Source organism: Kogia breviceps, chromosome 3, assembly GCF_026419965.1.
Source record: "Kogia breviceps isolate mKogBre1 chromosome 3, mKogBre1 haplotype 1, whole genome shotgun sequence".
NCBI lineage: Eukaryota > Metazoa > Chordata > Mammalia > Artiodactyla > Physeteridae > Kogia > Kogia breviceps.
The window spans coordinates 53,276,730-53,295,335 of NC_081312.1; the positions used below are offsets into that span (position 1 = coordinate 53,276,730).

The 18,606-nt window shown below is 31.9% G+C and overlaps 1 protein-coding gene across 4 annotated transcripts in view; it reads left to right on the top strand.

The window, feature by feature from the left end:
* The window catches only part of MDGA2 (MAM domain containing glycosylphosphatidylinositol anchor 2), an 819,485-nt gene that overhangs the window by 514,343 nt on the left and 286,536 nt on the right, over positions 1-18,606 (top strand). For all 4 annotated transcript variants that reach the window (XM_059056743.2, XM_067028497.1, XM_067028498.1 and 1 more), the window contains 2 exons: positions 1,881-2,077; positions 17,241-17,373. In XM_059056743.2, coding sequence (XP_058912726.1) covers positions 1,881-2,077; positions 17,241-17,373 — 330 coding nt within the window. The remainder of the gene's footprint in view (positions 1-1,880; positions 2,078-17,240; positions 17,374-18,606) is intronic.

Here is an 18,606-nt window from a genome sequence, read left to right on the forward strand (position 1 = left end):
TACATCAATAAATGGTTTTGAAAAATACCATATTAATAACTATTTGGAACCCAAAGAGTGTCACCATTGTAACAATGTTTCCCATCCAAATCTTTTTTCTTCTGAAAGTTTCTGGCTTGAGAATTTTTTTTTTACAGTATAACACAGCTCATATTTCTAAAAAGGAAACTGTGACTAAAAGAAATTATGTTTTGAACAAGAGAAAATAAGTTGTTTACAACTGACTCACAGTACCTTTTTTTCAAGCCACTAAGATGGAGTTCAGCTAGTCAATCTCCTGTAGGATTTGATTTATATGTAAAAGCCTAATCATCAAATAAGAGACTATTTGATGGATTTTAAAGACCTTTAAACATTTCATGGTAATAATGCTGGTATCCCTAAGTACTCCAACTTATTAAAACCAGACATATATCCCTGCACAGCTAATAGAATGAATTTAATCTGAAAGTTCCTACAACTTTACCGAAAAAGCAGCAGTTGTTCTGTAAATTGTCACTACTAAAATTAGAGGCCATTGAGATAACTGTGAAAAGATTCTAATGTTGGAAAAAAAAAAAAAAGAAAACTCAGAATGTTGCAAAGCTAGACATCTAAGTAGGACTGTCAAGCAATTCACATTGGAAAAAAGCTTTTTTAAAACTGGGGAAATTTGGGATTCTTTTCTTTACTTTGAATCATTAGGAAAGCTATTACTTCACTAATTTAGTTGCCTTTTTATTATTTTAACACATCTTTATAAAATATTTATTTTTTATTGAGGTATAATTGACTTATAACATTATATTAGTTTTAGGTATACAACATAATGATTCAATATTTGTATAAATTGCAAAATGTTTGCCATAAGAACTCTAGTTGCCATCGGTCACCATACAAAGTTACAAATTTGTTTTTCTTGTAATAAGAACTTTTAAGATTTACTCTCTTAGAAAGTTTCAAATACACAGTACAGTTGTTTTAAAGCAAATACACTCCTTAATTTCTTTTTCTCTTAAGAGATGAACCTGGGATATGGTATATAGGGGTTGGCAATCTATGGCAGACTATGGCCCATGAGCCAAATCTGACTGGGGCACCTGCATTTGTAAATAAAGTTTAATTGGAACTGAGCAACCCTCATCTTTCAGTCATTTACCTATTGTCTTTGAATGCTTTCACACTACAATGGTAGAGTTGAGTAGTTGAGACAAAGACTGTATGAACCACAAAGCCCAAGATATTCATGAATTGTTTCTTTCCAGAAAATGTTTCTTAAACCTTGTAGTAAATATCCCTTCTTTAGAATGTATGTAAAATGGCAAAAATTTATTTCCAATATTCAATAATAGAAATATTAATGCCTTTTAATAGTACCTTCTGTTAGCACATTTTTAACTAGCAAATATGATCTGGGATATAAAGTATGAGATAAAGGAAAAATTTAACCCAGTATAAGATCATATTTTCTTACTACAAAGATTATAATAATTTATAAACATAGGTTATTTTAAAAATACATGTTATAAATAATTGGAAAAAGAAGTATGTTAAAGTTAAGAGCTAGTTGAGCTACTTGATATTTTTTTCTTTGACTGTGTTTCTTCGTTTTGGCTAACCTCTTAAGTTTTCTGATCTCTCTCATGGAGCTATGCTTTATGTGGCTGTTGACGATGTGTTGGAAATAATGTAGTCATTCAGCAAATAGAGATCTTAAGAAGTAACTATTATTTGGCTTTACCTTCTATCACTGGAAATTTCTCTGCAAATGAGTTCAATAAACTCAATGAAAAAGAGTCTAGTTAAAAATAATACAATTAGGAAAATTAATCTTTGGTTACGTTTTATATGTATAGTACTTTAAAAGCCATGTAACTCATAACACTTTTTATGTTTTATAGATTTGGATGATCCAGTAGTAACTGTTCATCAAAGTATAGGTGAAGCTAAAGAACAATTTTACTATGAGAGAACAGTGTTCCTCCGGTGTGTTGCCAATTCCAATCCACCTGTTCGGTACAGCTGGAGACGTGGCCAGGAGGTGTTACTACAAGGATCTGATAAAGGAGTTGAGATTTATGAACCCTTCTTTACCCAGGTAGGAATTGAGGTATAGTATTTCCAGCCCACTCTGCTGATACCTTTCTAATTCAGGCAGCATGCGATACTATATCAATTTGAAAAGATAATTTCTCCCAGTCTGACCTTTGAAAAAATAACATGTGCTTGAAAGATTAGAGGACTCAAATAATGAAGAACAATTTATTTATTTTTCATGTGGTAGTTAAATGGATAATGTTAACTCTTGAAAACAATTTAATGTATCCTAACATATTTCTTTGTCTATAGGTTTGCCTAGGTTTCACTCTAAAGTACGTAATTATACACTTGCTGCCTGCTTTGTTTTTTTATGGGAAATATTTCTTAAAGAAGAGATTTTGATTTCCCCATTTGTAATGGTAAATACATTTTTAAAGAATGAAGAAATCTACTTGAAATTTATTTGGTTTTGGATTTAGGGAAAAAGTCTGTCTAATTTTCTTTGTTCATTTTCAGTTTTGATTTAATTTATAGAACCGTAATTATGTAAAAGCTAAAATATCTGAGTCATTAAAAACTTATTTAATAAAAAGAAAATTTGAATTAATTTTATATAGAGTGAATGTAATATGGAACACTCTTCTGTAATGTATTTTTTTAAATTTTATTGAAGTATAGTTAATGAATTAATAATTCTTGAGGAGGACATTGAAGTTGTAGGATTATTTAAATGCTGTTATTATAAAGATTTTTTGATGACCAGAAAGGAACACAAGCCTAACTAACAAAGAAAAAGTTTTAAATAAAAAACTGTACTTGGAAAAATTTTCAAAATAATTGTGACCATGAATTTTTTTAAAAAAAATTATATGGGTGATAAGATAAACAGGAATTTGACTACATTGTTAAAGTTTGGAACATCATATATCCATAACTAGGGAAGTATATAACCAAATTTAAAATGTTGTAAATATTCTACTTCAGAATGTTAAAGATTATTAAAAGTTTCACATCTCAACTCTCTAATAATATAAGATTATCCTGAGTTTGTAAATTTCCCAGCATCCCATATTTTGTCATTAAATACAATGTTAAATAAATATGGCAATTCATTCTTAAATTTTTACTAAAATCCTTTTTTTTTATTTAGCAAAATAACTTAAAATATTTATCAACAGTATTTAGTTGCTTGGATGTCTCTAATGTTTAGAAATCCAAATAAATGATCACCTATCATTAATTTGATTCTTTTATTGTCAATTTCTTTTAAAATATAGACATTGTTAAAATTTAGAAAACAAAACTTTCTGTTTCACATGATGTTTACCATACTAAGGCAATTCTAGACACATATTCACTAGGTACATAATCACTGTATGCAGTTTCTTACCTGCAGAAGGGTCTTATCACTTAGTAATTAACACATGGCCCTTGTCCAAATTGGGGAAAAACTTCTATAGTTTCAAAATAATTAAGAATTTGTTTTAAAGTTGTTAAATAAGCACAATCAAATTTTTCATTCATTTTGAATTTGTTGCTGTTTCTGTGTTAGCAACTCAAAAAATCTGTCTTACAAGAACTCTAAACTAGTAGCTATTGATTCTACCTTTTAAAGGTAACTTTTATTTTCTCTTCCCCCATTCTTTTGTGAGAAAAACAACTTTTTAATTTGAACATTTCAATACTGATACTTTCTTTGTTATGAATACTAGCTTATACTATGCTGCATAACACACACTTTTTCTTTTGCTATACTCAAAACTCTGCTGCTTGGACCCTCTGAATTAATCCTCCTAAAAAGTATTTAAGAAACAAACTTTTCTTGAAATTCTGTGCTCTGGATTCAACTGCTGTAGCTGATAATTGCCAATAACATGTAGTTATAGCTCCTATTTAAAAATGTCTTTCCTGCCTTTGGTTACTTGATTATGTTGTTTATCTCTCCTTCTGAAATGGCTATGTATTGGGGGTTTTTTTTGTTTTTGTTTTCTATATTTATCTATTTATTTTTAACTTTTAATTTTATACTGGAGTATAGTTGATAAACAATGTTGTAATAGTTTCAGGTGTGCAAGAAAGTGATTCAGTTATACATATACATGTATCTATTCTTTTTAAAAATCTTTTCCCGTTTAGGTTGTTACATAAGATGGAGCAGAGTTCCCTTACAGAGGTCCTTGTTGGTTGTCCGGTTTAAATATAGCATTGTGTACATGTCAATCCCACACTCCCTAATGGTTATATATTTATATCTGTCCTAAAAATTATGTAGAAACAATACTTTAAAACTTTTATGTTATATATGTTCTTAATTTGTTAACATTAAACATATTTTGTAGGCTGGATTGATAAAAGTCTCAAACAGCAGCACATGGAAAGTTTAGTTCTTATAACCACAGAGGATGTTGGATTTCTCACAGACAAAATGTTGTCAGTGGTTTTTCTTTATACTACATGTGTTGACATACTGAACATGGGCCTGATATACACAAGTCCAACTATATCACATGACTTCTATTATCTCTCCATGGAATATAGCAATAGGTTCCTAACTGGCTGTCATGTTTTATTACAGAAACCTCCAATTATCTGAGTGATCATTTTAAAATATAAATATTTTTCCTGCTTTAATCTCTCCAGTGGCTTCCCAATGTTTACAGTAAATCCAAATATGTATCATGACCTACAAGACCATGTTTGACCTTGCTCTGTCTTGTTCTCTTTTACCTTCTGTACCTTATTCAGTGTTTTGGTCACACCTGCCCTAGACATGTCTAGGGCGTGAATGTTCTCAATTCCTCCAAGTAGAATGTTATTTACTAGATAATATGGCAGGGATCTACTTAACACCAAGCACTCATCACCTGAGAAAGGGTTTCCCTGACAGATCTATCTGAGGTAACGTCTTTTCCCTTCCACAGTTACTCTTTTCTAATACCCAGTATTTTTGTTGTTGTTGTTTGTTTGTTTTTATTTGTTTTGTTTTGTTTTTCCCTACTGCACAAAATTATCAAATTATCTTATTTGTGTATTTGGACATAAACTCAATGATTATAGTGACTTTGTCTTTTCAACAGCTCAAATGGTGCCTGACACATGGAAGATTCTCAATAAATATATTGAGCCAATATTCCCATGAAGATGTCTGGATTTGTAACTAAAGAATAGTTAAAATTATTAGTAACTCCTGAATCACTCTCTGTAACTCCACTCCTCTTTACCCACTAAAGAAAGCTTAGTGAAATGAGAATGATATTATAATTAAATCAATTTAAAAGTATTTAATTTCCAAACTGTTGATGATTTTCTTGTTATAATTTTTAATTGATTTCTAGTCTAATTTCACTGGGTCAGAAAGCATACTCTCAACAATTTCAGTCTAGAAATTGAGACTTGCATGGTGTACTTGCCTGTGATGTACCTCCATGAATGATCCATGTGCACCCACAAAATGTGCATTCCAAAACTGTTGAGTTTCAGATAGGTCACATTTGTTAATTTTGTTTTTCAGATATTCTATGTATTTCCTGATTTTTGTGTCTGCTGTCCTAACAGCTATTGAGAGAAGTTATTAATGTCTATGACTATGGCTGTGGATTTGTCTCTTTCTTCTTTATTTTTATGAATTTTTGCTTTATATATTTTGAAGGTATATTATTAGCACATACAGAATTAGTATTTTTATATCTTCCTAGTGGATTATCTGAGTGTATTATCTTCATGGTAAGTTATCATTCAGAAATATCCTTCTATAGCACTGGCACTCTTTCTTGCCTTAAATCTGTTTTGTTGGTCATTAATTCAACTATACAAGCTTTCCTTTGGTTAGTGGGTTTCTTTAGGTGTGGGGGAGAGTGATAAATATTCATCTCTTTTACTTTCCAACTTTATATTTACAACATGTCACTTTTAACCAGAATATAGATTTTTGTTGTTGTTTTAATCCAGTGGGACTATCTTAATTTTCAGTATATTTAATCCAATGACTAATATCAATTTTTTACCATATGACCCACTTGTTTCATTTTACTTCTCTGTTTTCTTGCCTTCTGGATTTATCAGATGATAAATTATTATCATTGGATGATAAATTATTCCATTGGATGATAATTTATTCCATCTTATCATCTATTTAACCAAAAGTGTTAAATTATCTTGGTAGGTTTTGGCACTTAAATTGAAAATCAATTGGCCCTATGTATTAGGGTCTATTTCTGAATTATTTTTTCTGTCTCATTGGTTTATATGTCTGTCTTTATGCCAGTACCACACTGTGTTAATTACTGTAGCTTTATAGCGAGTCTTGAAATCAGAAAGAATAAGTCCCTTAACCATGTTCATCTTTTTCAAAATTGTTTTAGATGTTTTCATTTCTTTGTATTTCCATATAAATTTTAGGATCATCTTGTTGACTTCTACAGAGAGTCTGATAAGGTTTTGAGTAAAGTTTTGTTGAATCTATAGCTCAATTTGAGAAGACTAATATTAAAAGTTATAGAACTGAGGATGATTGATATTGGCAATGTATTATAATCAAGCAAAGAAAAACCTGATCTCCTTCATTTTGACTTTACCTCTTTGTCATGCATAGTATTGCTCTATGAACAATTTGAGAGCATATGTAAGATTTTCCAATACCAGTTTTATTTAGGTTTATCAACCTTTAAGATACTGCTTTGAGTGTTTTCATATATATATGTATATTTATCATAAATGCACAGGAAGCTAGTCATTTACTTAAGAAATTCTCGAGAGTTTCTTATAAACAAATTACCTCTTGGGGCAAGGCAGCTAGGTGTATATATCCACCTGAAAATCCAACAGTTTCTTTTCCAGTGGGCCATAGGAGGTTTACTTTTGTGCAGGAAACACAAATACAGATGCCTACTTAAACTATCTGGTAACATAAATATGTGACCTGTTGGAGGGGGTGATGTAGTATGAAAATAAGAACTGGTAAGGCTTGCTGTGCATGCCCACTTTTTAGAAAACAATATACCACCTGTTGCTGCCAGAGTTCTATATTTGACCCTCTGGGCTGCCATTTTGAAACTCTGCTTGAGTCCACAGTTTCTTCAGGAGGGGGTGGTACATATGATAACATTATTACTTTTGTATAATTTCAAATATAGGGAGTTACAGAATAAGCAGGATTTCTCTAAAAGTTCTGTTGAATGAAAAAATTAGAATTAATAGATTGAGAATTCCAGGACTGATTCCAGCCTCTAGGGCACATTTTTACATTACAGACAAATATGATGTAAAGAACATTTTTACCCATGAATCTACTTGATAACAATCTACATCCTCATTGGTAGCTTCTAGCTGCATTGGAAATTTGGAAGGACACTGGATGTGGTTGTCCAGCAGTAGAAAGCAACACAATGTATTTAGTGTGTGGTCTTTATTTTTACAATGATAAAGCATAATTTTTACGTAGATTCCAATTTACAAAGTTATCATATCTAGTTGTTTTTCTCCACATTAAAAGGTAACCCAAACATTTGTAAGTAACTCTTCAGAATTATGCTATTGAAATAAAGGCATTAATTATTTGGTCTACATACCATATTTGCTTTAGATTTAAAATTAACTTTGTTTTGTATCCTTGAAATGCTTCCCAAGATAAACTTTGGTTTTTTTGTTTGTTTGTTTTGCCTTCATATTGGCTTTGCCATTTATAATGAGATAGAAATGGTGTTTACTTTTCCTTTTGCTTATCAGGTTAGTGTGTATGTATATGTATTCTTAGGTGTTATTGATTTCTTGGACTATTGTTTCCCATCAACTGCCGTGTGTACTTTATGAAGAAAAAGCTTTCCATTTTAGCTTTGTTTGTATTGGAGTACTTCAATAATATTTTAATTTATTTTCATAGATCTATCACCTCTGTGGCTTCATAGTGTAAATAAGATCCAGTTAAAATGACTGAGATCTGTTTTGTGCAAGATACGGGCAAGTCTCTATCAGGGATATAGAGGCTACTAGGCAAGGCTCCTCCTCTAACTTTGATAAACATGGGTAGAAGTCAAAATAAACAGTGACTATGATACAAAGTGAAAATTATTGTCAAAATAGAGGCACACAATAGTGCTATGGAGAGAACATTCAGGATGGCATGTGTAATATACAGAAGGAAGACAAAATCTTCAGAGACTGGCCATGTCTCTGGATGGCTGGAATGATCATTGGTATATGTAGGTATATGTAGGGAACCACTGTTCCCTACATTTACAGTCTTCCCAGACTGTAAATCTGGGAAGGTATACTGGGACTATATCATGGAAGGATTCAAATGACAGATCATAAGTCTGCTTATTTTTAATATTAGAAAATTAAATTTCTTTTAAAGATATTATGTTTTGCTATTTAATAACAATGTCTTGTTTTAAATAAAACAGAATTTCAAAGATAATGAGATATATCTATCCACATGCACATTCATACTAAGTTAATACCTATATCAATTTGAAGTGAATATTTATTTCACCATCCTGTAGAAATACAAAATTTTGATTATGCCTTTTTATAGATCATGTTTCCAGAATGAAATTGGTATGTGTTCCTGAGGCTGATATGAATTAAAAAGCATATATGTCTAAGAGGAATAATTATCCTTTTCATATTTCCACTCATTTAATACGGAAGATGTCAGCTAGCATATGCTATTATTTATTTAGAAGTTTATTATAAATTAGTCATTAGAGCTACAAAAAATGAGTGTAAATTGGAATGTTTTTTTTTTTCTTTTTACCAATATCTGAAAGTTAATATTAAAAGAAAGTTTCAATTCCTTTTCTAAGTAAAATAGAAATACTGCTTCAGGCTATGGGCATTATTTCACTAGACAATGTCACCATTGGTAAGGGCCACTGACTAATGCATAGAATGCCTTCCCTTTATTTATTTTATTTAAAAAGTAGTTTTAAAATTTTAAATACAGGAGTTTCAAATAATTTTGTGAATGTTAAAGAAATGTGTACTTAAATTTTACAAACTATATGTACTCTTGCTATTTCTCAAGAACTTTTGTAAAGATGTTCATGACATCATCTTGTGTATTGTAATTACACCATCTAATTACAAGACTGAAATATTTACATCAATTATGTAATTAGTTATAATTAGGCTAATTAGACTAATTATACAATTAGACAATAATCAACTGAAAATTCCTTTTTACAAATCATGGAAATTCACATGAAAAAAGACTTCCAATATCACAGAATATTAAATTTATATGTTCAACAAAATAAATTAATATTATGCAACAAAACAGTTATAAGTAGTAAAGTCTAAATCATTATAAATATATTCATATGTATACATGCATGCCATTTGATAGCATATATATATGCACACACATGTATTATATTCTTTATTTTGTTATACATTATGATATATTTTTTAAAAATATTCTGAGTTTTGGGAATTGTTTATTGAGAGGAAGAGAGTCAGCCTGAATGCTTTCCTCATTTCCTGAATGTGGTGAATTAATTGAGTAGGGTTCAAATTCTTCCTTAACTCTGCCTGTTATTTTCTACATTCCTTTTACAAATTTTGTCTGTATTAGCCCCTCTCCCTCTTTGACATACTACATAGAGTAATCTTACATATTAACCTAGGTGACTATCTCGTAAGTTCAGACACCTTGGTAACTTGTTTCCTGACTGCAAGATGTAAATCATCTTAGTTTATCCAAAACGATTCTCCAGTCAAATGAGAGCTGAACTTTGGGCAATTGTGGACTAGAATTCACAGTAAAAGTTATTCCTCCATTTTGTCTGTCCTTCTCATGTGTCTACTTTGCTGCTCTGATCTGCATAAGAATTAACTAGGATATGCTGTGCACAAACCATTATATTTATTGGACTATATTTTTTGGTCTTTAAAGAGTGGGAATCATCTCAAAAGTAAGGCTGTTCAAGCCTTAAAATCTCAATTACTACCCAATTTGTAGTCTTTACTTTTGGATAACATAAACACTAGCAGCATTCCTAATCACAAGAACTTAGGTATATAAAATATTTCCAGAATGCATCTAATACAAAAATGACCTCTGTATTTTAATGGCCATAGCTTCATTGCTGTTGGTTCAAATGTACACTTGATTATTTTATCAGTCCCTTGGGGCTTACTTCCCATTTACATGCTCTTGCTAATAATTGACTGTTCAGTTCTTCTGTGGATGGCCCCTAGCTCAGCTTCTTAAACCTGTCTTTCAGCTTACCCTAATATAAAGATTTTTTTTAATTGTTATTTCTACTATTAGAGTCAATGTGGCTCGAAAAGGTTTACTGAAAACATTATGTGCAGGACAGTGAGTTGGCTCTGTTCTTTTCTTGTCAGCAATCTTGCCTGAGTTGATAGCATGCAAAGCACTGCACAAATGGCAGGAATGGAATTTAAAGTGGCCTTATATATGGAAAAGTCAGTATTAATATAAATATATAATATAAATGACAAAAAACATATATAAACATATAAACAAATACAACTGGTATAGACAAAACATATTAACTCAGAAAATAGAAAGAATGTAGGAAAAAATACTTTTAGAAACTGTCTCAAGGGTAAGAGCTTTCAGTTTTAAAACTCTTCCTTGGAATAATGGCTGTATGAAAATATTCAGAATAACTGTAGGGGCATATGTTGTTTAATGGGTAGACAGCTATGGTGGGTGGAAATCATGTTTAAAATATTTTCCAACAAGAGAGGGCAGGTTTTGAAAGAAAATAATAATCAGGTAGACAAGTGGCATTCAACACAAAATAAGTAGTATTAGAATAAATTAAAACCTACTCTCACAGCCCATCTAGTCTGGCCTCTTCCAGGCTCTGAAATTTAATGTCAATCGTCTTCATTTCTCTACATTCCAGCCACATTGATTTTCTATCTAACCCTCCAACAGGGCAACCTTACTACTGTGTTAGGTCTCCTCAGTTTTGGTTCCTACTATCTTTATCGTACTATATGTGATAACTCATCTTTCAAACATCCTTCTAGTCATTCAAGTTTCAGCTCAAAAGCCTTAGAGATACCTCTCAGAATGTCCTATCCAGAATAGCTCACCACATCTCCATCTCTCTATCACATACCTTGTTTGATTTACTGGACAGCATTTAATACTTGTAAAAACATTCTCTGTCTTTGTTTAGATATTTATTTTTTCCAACATGTAAAGTTTAATGTATTTTTCACTGTGTTCCCAGCATTTGGAAAGTACTTAGAGTAAGGCTATAGTTAATTTTGTCTAAACATTTTTTCATTGAAATATTACATATATATAGAAAAGTACCTGAAACATAAGTGTATATAGCATGATGCATTTTTTTCACAGAGATCAGATTTCGCTTCATAGCATGAAGATCAAGAAACAGAACTTTGGAGCACCTCCTTTATGGTTGTAGTTAATTTAAGTCAAGAAACTGACTATCTCGTAAAATTTGATAGATAGGAAGTGTGGCATAACATTTGAAAGAATTTGAAAGGATTGACTTTCTGTGATACAATTTTTATTTTTTTTTACAAAGAATAGGGAGAAGTAAGAGAGTTGATGGTGTATTTATTCTAGTAGTGCAAGTAAAAATATTTAATTGTAGAAAAATTACAGAGAGTCAGTTTCCAATTGATTATTAATGTGGCAAGTACTATAGAAATGGCAGAGAAATTACAAAGTAATAAGAATGATATAAGAAATATAGCATCATACACAAAGGACAGAATGCATAGTGGGAAAAATGAAGTCTAATTTTTATAGATTTTATATTTTTGTACCATTTATTTTTAAAAGTCATTATGATTATATATTATAACTACATTACTTCTTGTAGAATACTGAGTGGGAAGACAAATTTTAAGTATATCCTGTCAACCAACAAATATTTATTAAGCAATGGATATAAAAGGCTCCCTATTAGTTAGTTGTTATTAGAGATATAAGATAACTCTGCCCCTAGAGGCCTCATGATTCAGTTAAAGAACATAAGTCAACACATTGAATGATAATTTCATAGCCAAATACTCAGTAGTGAGTTATAAATAGATATTTTGGTATAAAAATGAAATAGAACCTCCAAAGGAAGAGAATTTACTTCTAACTGAGAAGGTCAGAAGAGAGTTTACAGAGTAGATACAGATTTTTTTGAACTGCACTTCGGTTTAGACGGGAACAGAAAAAGATTCATACCAAGGGATAATTTTCTTAAAAAAACAGCAGAGTTGAAATCATAAAAAGACACCATAAAATAGTGATTTAACTAATTTTATGGGGATAAATATTAACTAAAAATAATAAATTAATATATAATAAACTAATTTGTGTGAGGAATGAGAAAAAAGTAAATTTGCTTAGACTGCATAGAGTTTCAAATGACACACTAAAGGTTTTTGAAATAACCTTTCAGAGTAGGAGAGCTATTTAGGGTTTTCTAGCATGAAAATGACATGATGAAGGCAAGTACTGTGGCAGCATGCAGAGAGATTAGAATAAAGGAGAGCAACAGTTCTCGATACTAGGCAGTACATTACCTTAGCCGAAATAAGCTCTCAAGCCGTATTCATTAAATCAGTGGTTGCTGAGGGACTACAGAAAATATCATGCCTATAGATTGAAAAGCAAAGGTCATTCGTGAAAGAATAGATAATCTAAAGAATAATCTAAGGCACTTGATGCCATTGAATGTGGGGGAATGAGAAACAGTGAAGAGTGAATGATGACATGAGTCTTGAGTCTGGATTAGAGGAGAATGATAAGGTGATCATTAAAAAATAGCACAACATCAGAAGAGAAAATTTGTATGAGGTGATGCAGTGAGTGTAAGTGGAATGGAATGGTGAACTCATTGAGTTTGATATGACATTTTATGTCTTACTGATGAAAATCTTCGTCAGTCAGTTATCGAAGAACTTAGGTTAGAGGTCAGAGGTATAGATAGAGGTGGTGGAAGAGGACATGCATAGAGAGGTCAAGGGGAATCCAGGAGAGAAAAAATTCAATCTAGAAACAGAAGAGACAAGTCTAACTTGTTTGTTGGCAAAGTATGTAGTGGCTTTTTTGGGGGTAGGGGCTCTGTAATGCAAGAAGGAGTCGATAAATGTAAATAACAAAAATAATGGTCAAAAAGAATTAGAAAACCAGGATAGATTATCTTAAGAGATCCAGATGGGGTGCAGAGAAACTCAAGTGCAAGAGTGTAACGGCTAGCAAACATTGCAACTGAAAGGACAGGAAAAGTTTTGAAAAGCAGGATTTCATTAATTACAATACTATTGGTAATTTTTTTAACATCTTTATTGTAGTATAATTGCTTTACAATGGTGTGTTAGTTTCTGCTTTACAACAAAGTGAATCAGTTGTACATATACATATGTTCCCTCTTGCGTCTCCCTCCCTCCCACCCTCCTGGTGATTTTTTTTTTTTTTTTTTTTTTTTGCGGTATGCGGGCCTCTCACTGTTGTGGCCTCTCCCATTGCGGAGCACGGGCTCCGGACGCGCAGGCCTAGCGGCCATGGCTCACGGGCTTAGTTGCTCCGCGGCATGCGGGATCTTCCCGGACCAGGACACGAACCCGTGTCCCCTGCATCGGCAGGCGGATTCTCAACCACTGCGCCACCAGGGAAGCCCCCTGGTGATGTTTATTAAGTGGGATTTTTTTTTTTTTTGCTTAGAAATTTGTCAGGTATCTATATATAAATGCTAATTGAAACCATGATAATGCATCATATTGCTCTAGGAATATAATATAGTAGAATATTGCAGACAAAAATTTGTATAGTAGATAGAAAATGAAATAAAATACAACCAAAAGGTGTCTGAATTATTATATTTATAATTTTTTTACCTACACACAAGGAACTGTCAAAATAGCAAAGGTAATTTAAAGTGTTAGAAGTAAGCAGAGAAGTACAGAAGCCTAAAAGAGAAATAAAGATTTATTGAATTTTAACAAAAGAGCATTATTAATGACATTAGAAGATACAGTTTCAGCAAAGTGTTGAAATAGTATCCAGAAAATATGGATTAAAAAATAATTTGTTAGTGGAAACAGAAACAAGAAATACTGGCAGAATATGATTAATTCTATGTGAATAAAGAGACTTTATCATTAAATATGCATCTAAATGACACTGTTCATCCTCTGCATACATTTGAGAATTGTTATCACTGCATGATTCCTTTTAGAATGTTGACTATGTATATTAACATCTGTTGAGTTCATATCAGGTGGCAAGCAGATAATAAATTCTGGATAAATAAATATGCATAAAGCAAAACCCTGAGTGGTAAACGATAAGTAGTCATAGTACTTTCAATTGCTAAAGTATTCATTTAAAAAGTGTCTCTTTATGCTAAGTCCTGTACTAGGTGCTTAGAACATAGGGCTGAGAGCAAGACAGACATAATCTCTGCCCTCTAGGTACTTACTGACAAGGGGAGGAGTATGGCAGAAAATAAATCCATTACCAAAATAAGTGGAAAAATGAGACTGTGTTATAAAAAGATATAAGCAGATCTCATAAAAATGGATTTCTCCTTTTCCAGAAAGTAAGGAAAGACTTACCTGTGGAAGTGAGGAGTGTTGGGGTTTAAGAATGAGATGAAATTGATTAGGCATAGAGAGATGAGGAACCAGGCATGTGCAAAGGGTCTGTGGCCAAAGGAAGCTGAATGTGTGTAAAGCATTACAAAAATGAGAGAAGACTGGGGAGGCAAGGAGAATACATGTCACATAGGGTTGACAGTCGTGTTAACAACTGTTATGTTTATGTTAAGGGCAATGCCATATTGTTCCTGTGATTTAAGCAGAGAAATGGCATGATCAGATTTCCATGTCAAAAAAAAGTCCTGATTCTAGATTAGATGATCATGCTTGCTTGGATTCTTAAACTATACCAGGCACAATCAGAAATTTCTCAGCTGAATGTTGGGTTTAGAGCATTATGTTTAAAAATAAAAGAATGTTCAGAACTGAACATGTTGAAAGGTCAACAAAATCTGAGATAGAGATACTGAATATATGAATAAGATGTAATAATTGAAAGCCTAAGATTCCTGTTACTAAAGAAGAAAGCGTAGATTTAGAGGAATAGACTTGAAGTCCATTTTTGCATATGTTGAGTTTTAGGTACCTATGAGACATCAAAATGGACATATTGAGGTAAAAAATTGGCATATACGTCTAAAACTTGAGGGAGAATTTTGGAATAGGGATAAAGACTTGAGGGGGGCCAGGAATAAATTCATCAGGCTTGTAGTATAAATTCATCAGCAAGGATAAAATCATTTAAGGGAATTTTATAAAGTGTGATTAACTGTAGAATAGTATTCCAGAGAATACCAATAGTTCATTAAGTGTTGAGAGGAGAAAGAAAAGTGAAGAAATCTAAGCAACAGCAGTCACAGAGATAGGAGGAGTAAGATGTATTATCTCATTCAAAAAATTATCTGAGTCAACAGGTTCTCATATAACATTCTAACTATGCTTTGTAACTAAGCACTCTTTTATATGCATTGTATATAGTTAATATAAATGAGAACTTTGTAATACTTTGAGAGCATGTTTTAAAATTTTGGGTTGGCCAAAAAGTTTGTTCGAGTTTTTCCATAACATCTTATGGAAAAATCCGAACGAACTTTTTGGCCAACCCAATATAAATTCTAGAACCATACACTCTGACTCTGTGTATATTCCTGTGGGATGTATTTGCGTCTGTTTATACAGAAAAAAGGCAATGTCTTTCATAAAGAAAAATTGAAGGATAGAAGATTATTATTTATCCCACTGAGGAAAATGCTAAAAGTGTGACTGTTTTAAGACTAAATTTTGAGTGAATGAAAGGAATTATGGACAAATACCCATGAACACTGAAGGAGAGATTCATTTGACATTTGGAAAACTCTGTGTGCCTGCATGTGTGGGCAGGCTTTTTTATCTGCAACTGAACAGGCAGTGTCTTTATGTATTAAATCACTAAATATTCTGATCCTTCTGAATAGCGTATCAAAGTATTGCAATTTTTAGGACTTGAATGATGTTACTTAAGGAAAATAAAAGAAACACATGGTTTTGTACAGATGTTATCTGGAAAAAATTAACATTTTAAAAATGGCTCTACCAAATATGATGTCATTGGGAGACTTTTTACCATCTCCATAATTAAGTTACTTGTGAAAGGAAGTATTTTGAGAGATGCATTAATAACTTTAGATGGTAAAGAAATCCCAGGAGACCTTATTTGAATTGGGCAGGTTTTTTCCTCTTCTTATTGTTGTTTGTTCTTTTTATCTTTTGAACAATTTCAGTGTTTTTGCATGGTCTTTTTTGGCTCATCAAGAGTGTGTAAGACATTTTTGATCGCTTGCCTGATTTGACTATATCTGCAATTTTGCAGATTTACCCAGGAGACTTAAACCTTGAATTCCTGAACATAAAGTAACAATAATAATAATAATATAGAAACACTCATGAATACTTTTTAAATGCAGTTTAAGATTTATCATCTGGGGCTTCCCTAGTGGCACAGTGGTTGAGAGTCTGCCTGCTGATGCAGGGGACATGGGTTCGTTCCCCGGTCTGGGAAGATCCCACATGCCGTGGAGTGGCTAGGCCCGTGAGCCATGGCACCGGAGCCTGTGCTCTGCAACAGGAGAGGCCACAACAGTGAGAGGCCCGCGTACTGCAAAAAAAAAAAAAAAGATTTATCATCTGTCATTGCTCCATATACACAAAATATTTATGTATATACATTTAATTATCTATCATTAGATTGACCTCATTAATTTTGTTTTACCAACAGCATTTCATTTATTGGCTCTTCAGAATCCTTTTCTTTCATAACATTTCATGTTGAAGTCTGCATAGGTTGGTGTTTGTTGAATAAACTCCATTATTAAGTACACTGTTCTGATCTTTGCATAATAATTTGTATAACTACCACCAGAAATAGATTTCCCCCCTTAGGAAGCTAGTTTGCAAACAAACAAACAAAAAAGCTATGAATTTTCATTGTAGTCAGTTTTTATCTCCAAGCACATTACAGTTTGATTTTTAAATGCAATAGTTTTTTTATTTGTTTGTTTTAATTTAGGTCATTTTCCTTAAAAAATGACGATCTGCCATATTTTAATAATATAATTTTAAATACAATACCATGATTCATCCATTTATTAATTTTGGTTACCATTGACTTTTTCTAATGACTTTTTCTACATTTTCAGGGTGAAACAAAGATATTAAAACTAAAGAATCTTCGACCTCAGGACTATGCTAATTATAGCTGCATTGCTTCAGTGAGGAATGTATGTAATATTCCTGATAAGATGGTGTCATTTAGACTTTCCAATAAAACAGGTACGTAACTACCTATGAATGTTTTATGTCTGTTATCCACAACAAATGTTTAAAAAGTCTTTAACTTTTTTATATACCAAATGATTTCTATAGTATATGTAAGGAACAAGGCATCTTTTCTTTCCAGAAAATTCTGTAGTATCTAAAAAACTTTTAAGTGGACACTGTAAAATTTAATTGCAATATGCTCCCATGTAATATGTTTGTTTATACAGCAAGCAAAATTACAGTTCCTTAAAATAATGTGTTCATTAATGTCACAAGCCAACCTATATTATGTTCAAAGAAATTGCTGAGAAGTATTAGATTTTTCATATGAAAATTTGTGCTCTAAATAGCTAAAAGTGTTTTGTGATTCCAAAACTGAGTAAAAGAACTTTTCTTACTCTGTTTCATGTCAGGAAAGCTAATTGGTAATTTCAGGTAGGTGTTTTTAGGAAAGTATTTTTGTAGAAAATGTCAAAACATTAGCAAGACTGCAACTTACGTTAGCCTGTGTTTAGTGATATAGACCTCAGAATAATTGCAAACACATTAAGAAGAAATGTCTAAATGAAAGAGCAAAGAGAGCATGTGAATGAACTATCTTTTGTAAGGTTGTATATAAAGAAACACTTAAAAATTAGAATTTGAACAGGTTTTGAGAAATTTTCATTGGCAATTAATATGAATTTTTACTCTTAAATCATTATATTAAAATATAGAGTTTTAAAGGTACTTTTCCCATTAACAAAAACCTTGAAAAGTGTGGGCTTTGGTGTTCCTTGGTTTGGGTCCTAGTTCTGTCACTTACTAGCTCTTGGATCTTGTTGAGCAAGTCACTTCACTCTTCTTTGCCTTAGTTTCCTCATAAACTCATAAACTTATAGGAAAGAATTAATGAATTGATATATATAAAGCATGTGGAACATACTTGATTCATTCCTCTGACAATGAGCTAGTAGTTAGCAACCCCATCCAGCTCATTTGGTGGAAAGATTAAACCTAGGACTTTCTGCAAAAATGAAAACTTGTGTGCTCATATGTTGATTCATCAACATGTGTTCCACTGAGTTGTTCAGATTTTGAAAGGTCATTTTAAAATTTATTCATTCATTTATTCATTCATTTATTCATCAAAAACTTACTATGTTCCTTTTATGGGTCAGCAATGATAGGCATAGGGCTATTGGCTAAGATGTAAATTGCCCTAAACTAGAGAAATACTCTATTAAGCACTGGATAAAAGTCATT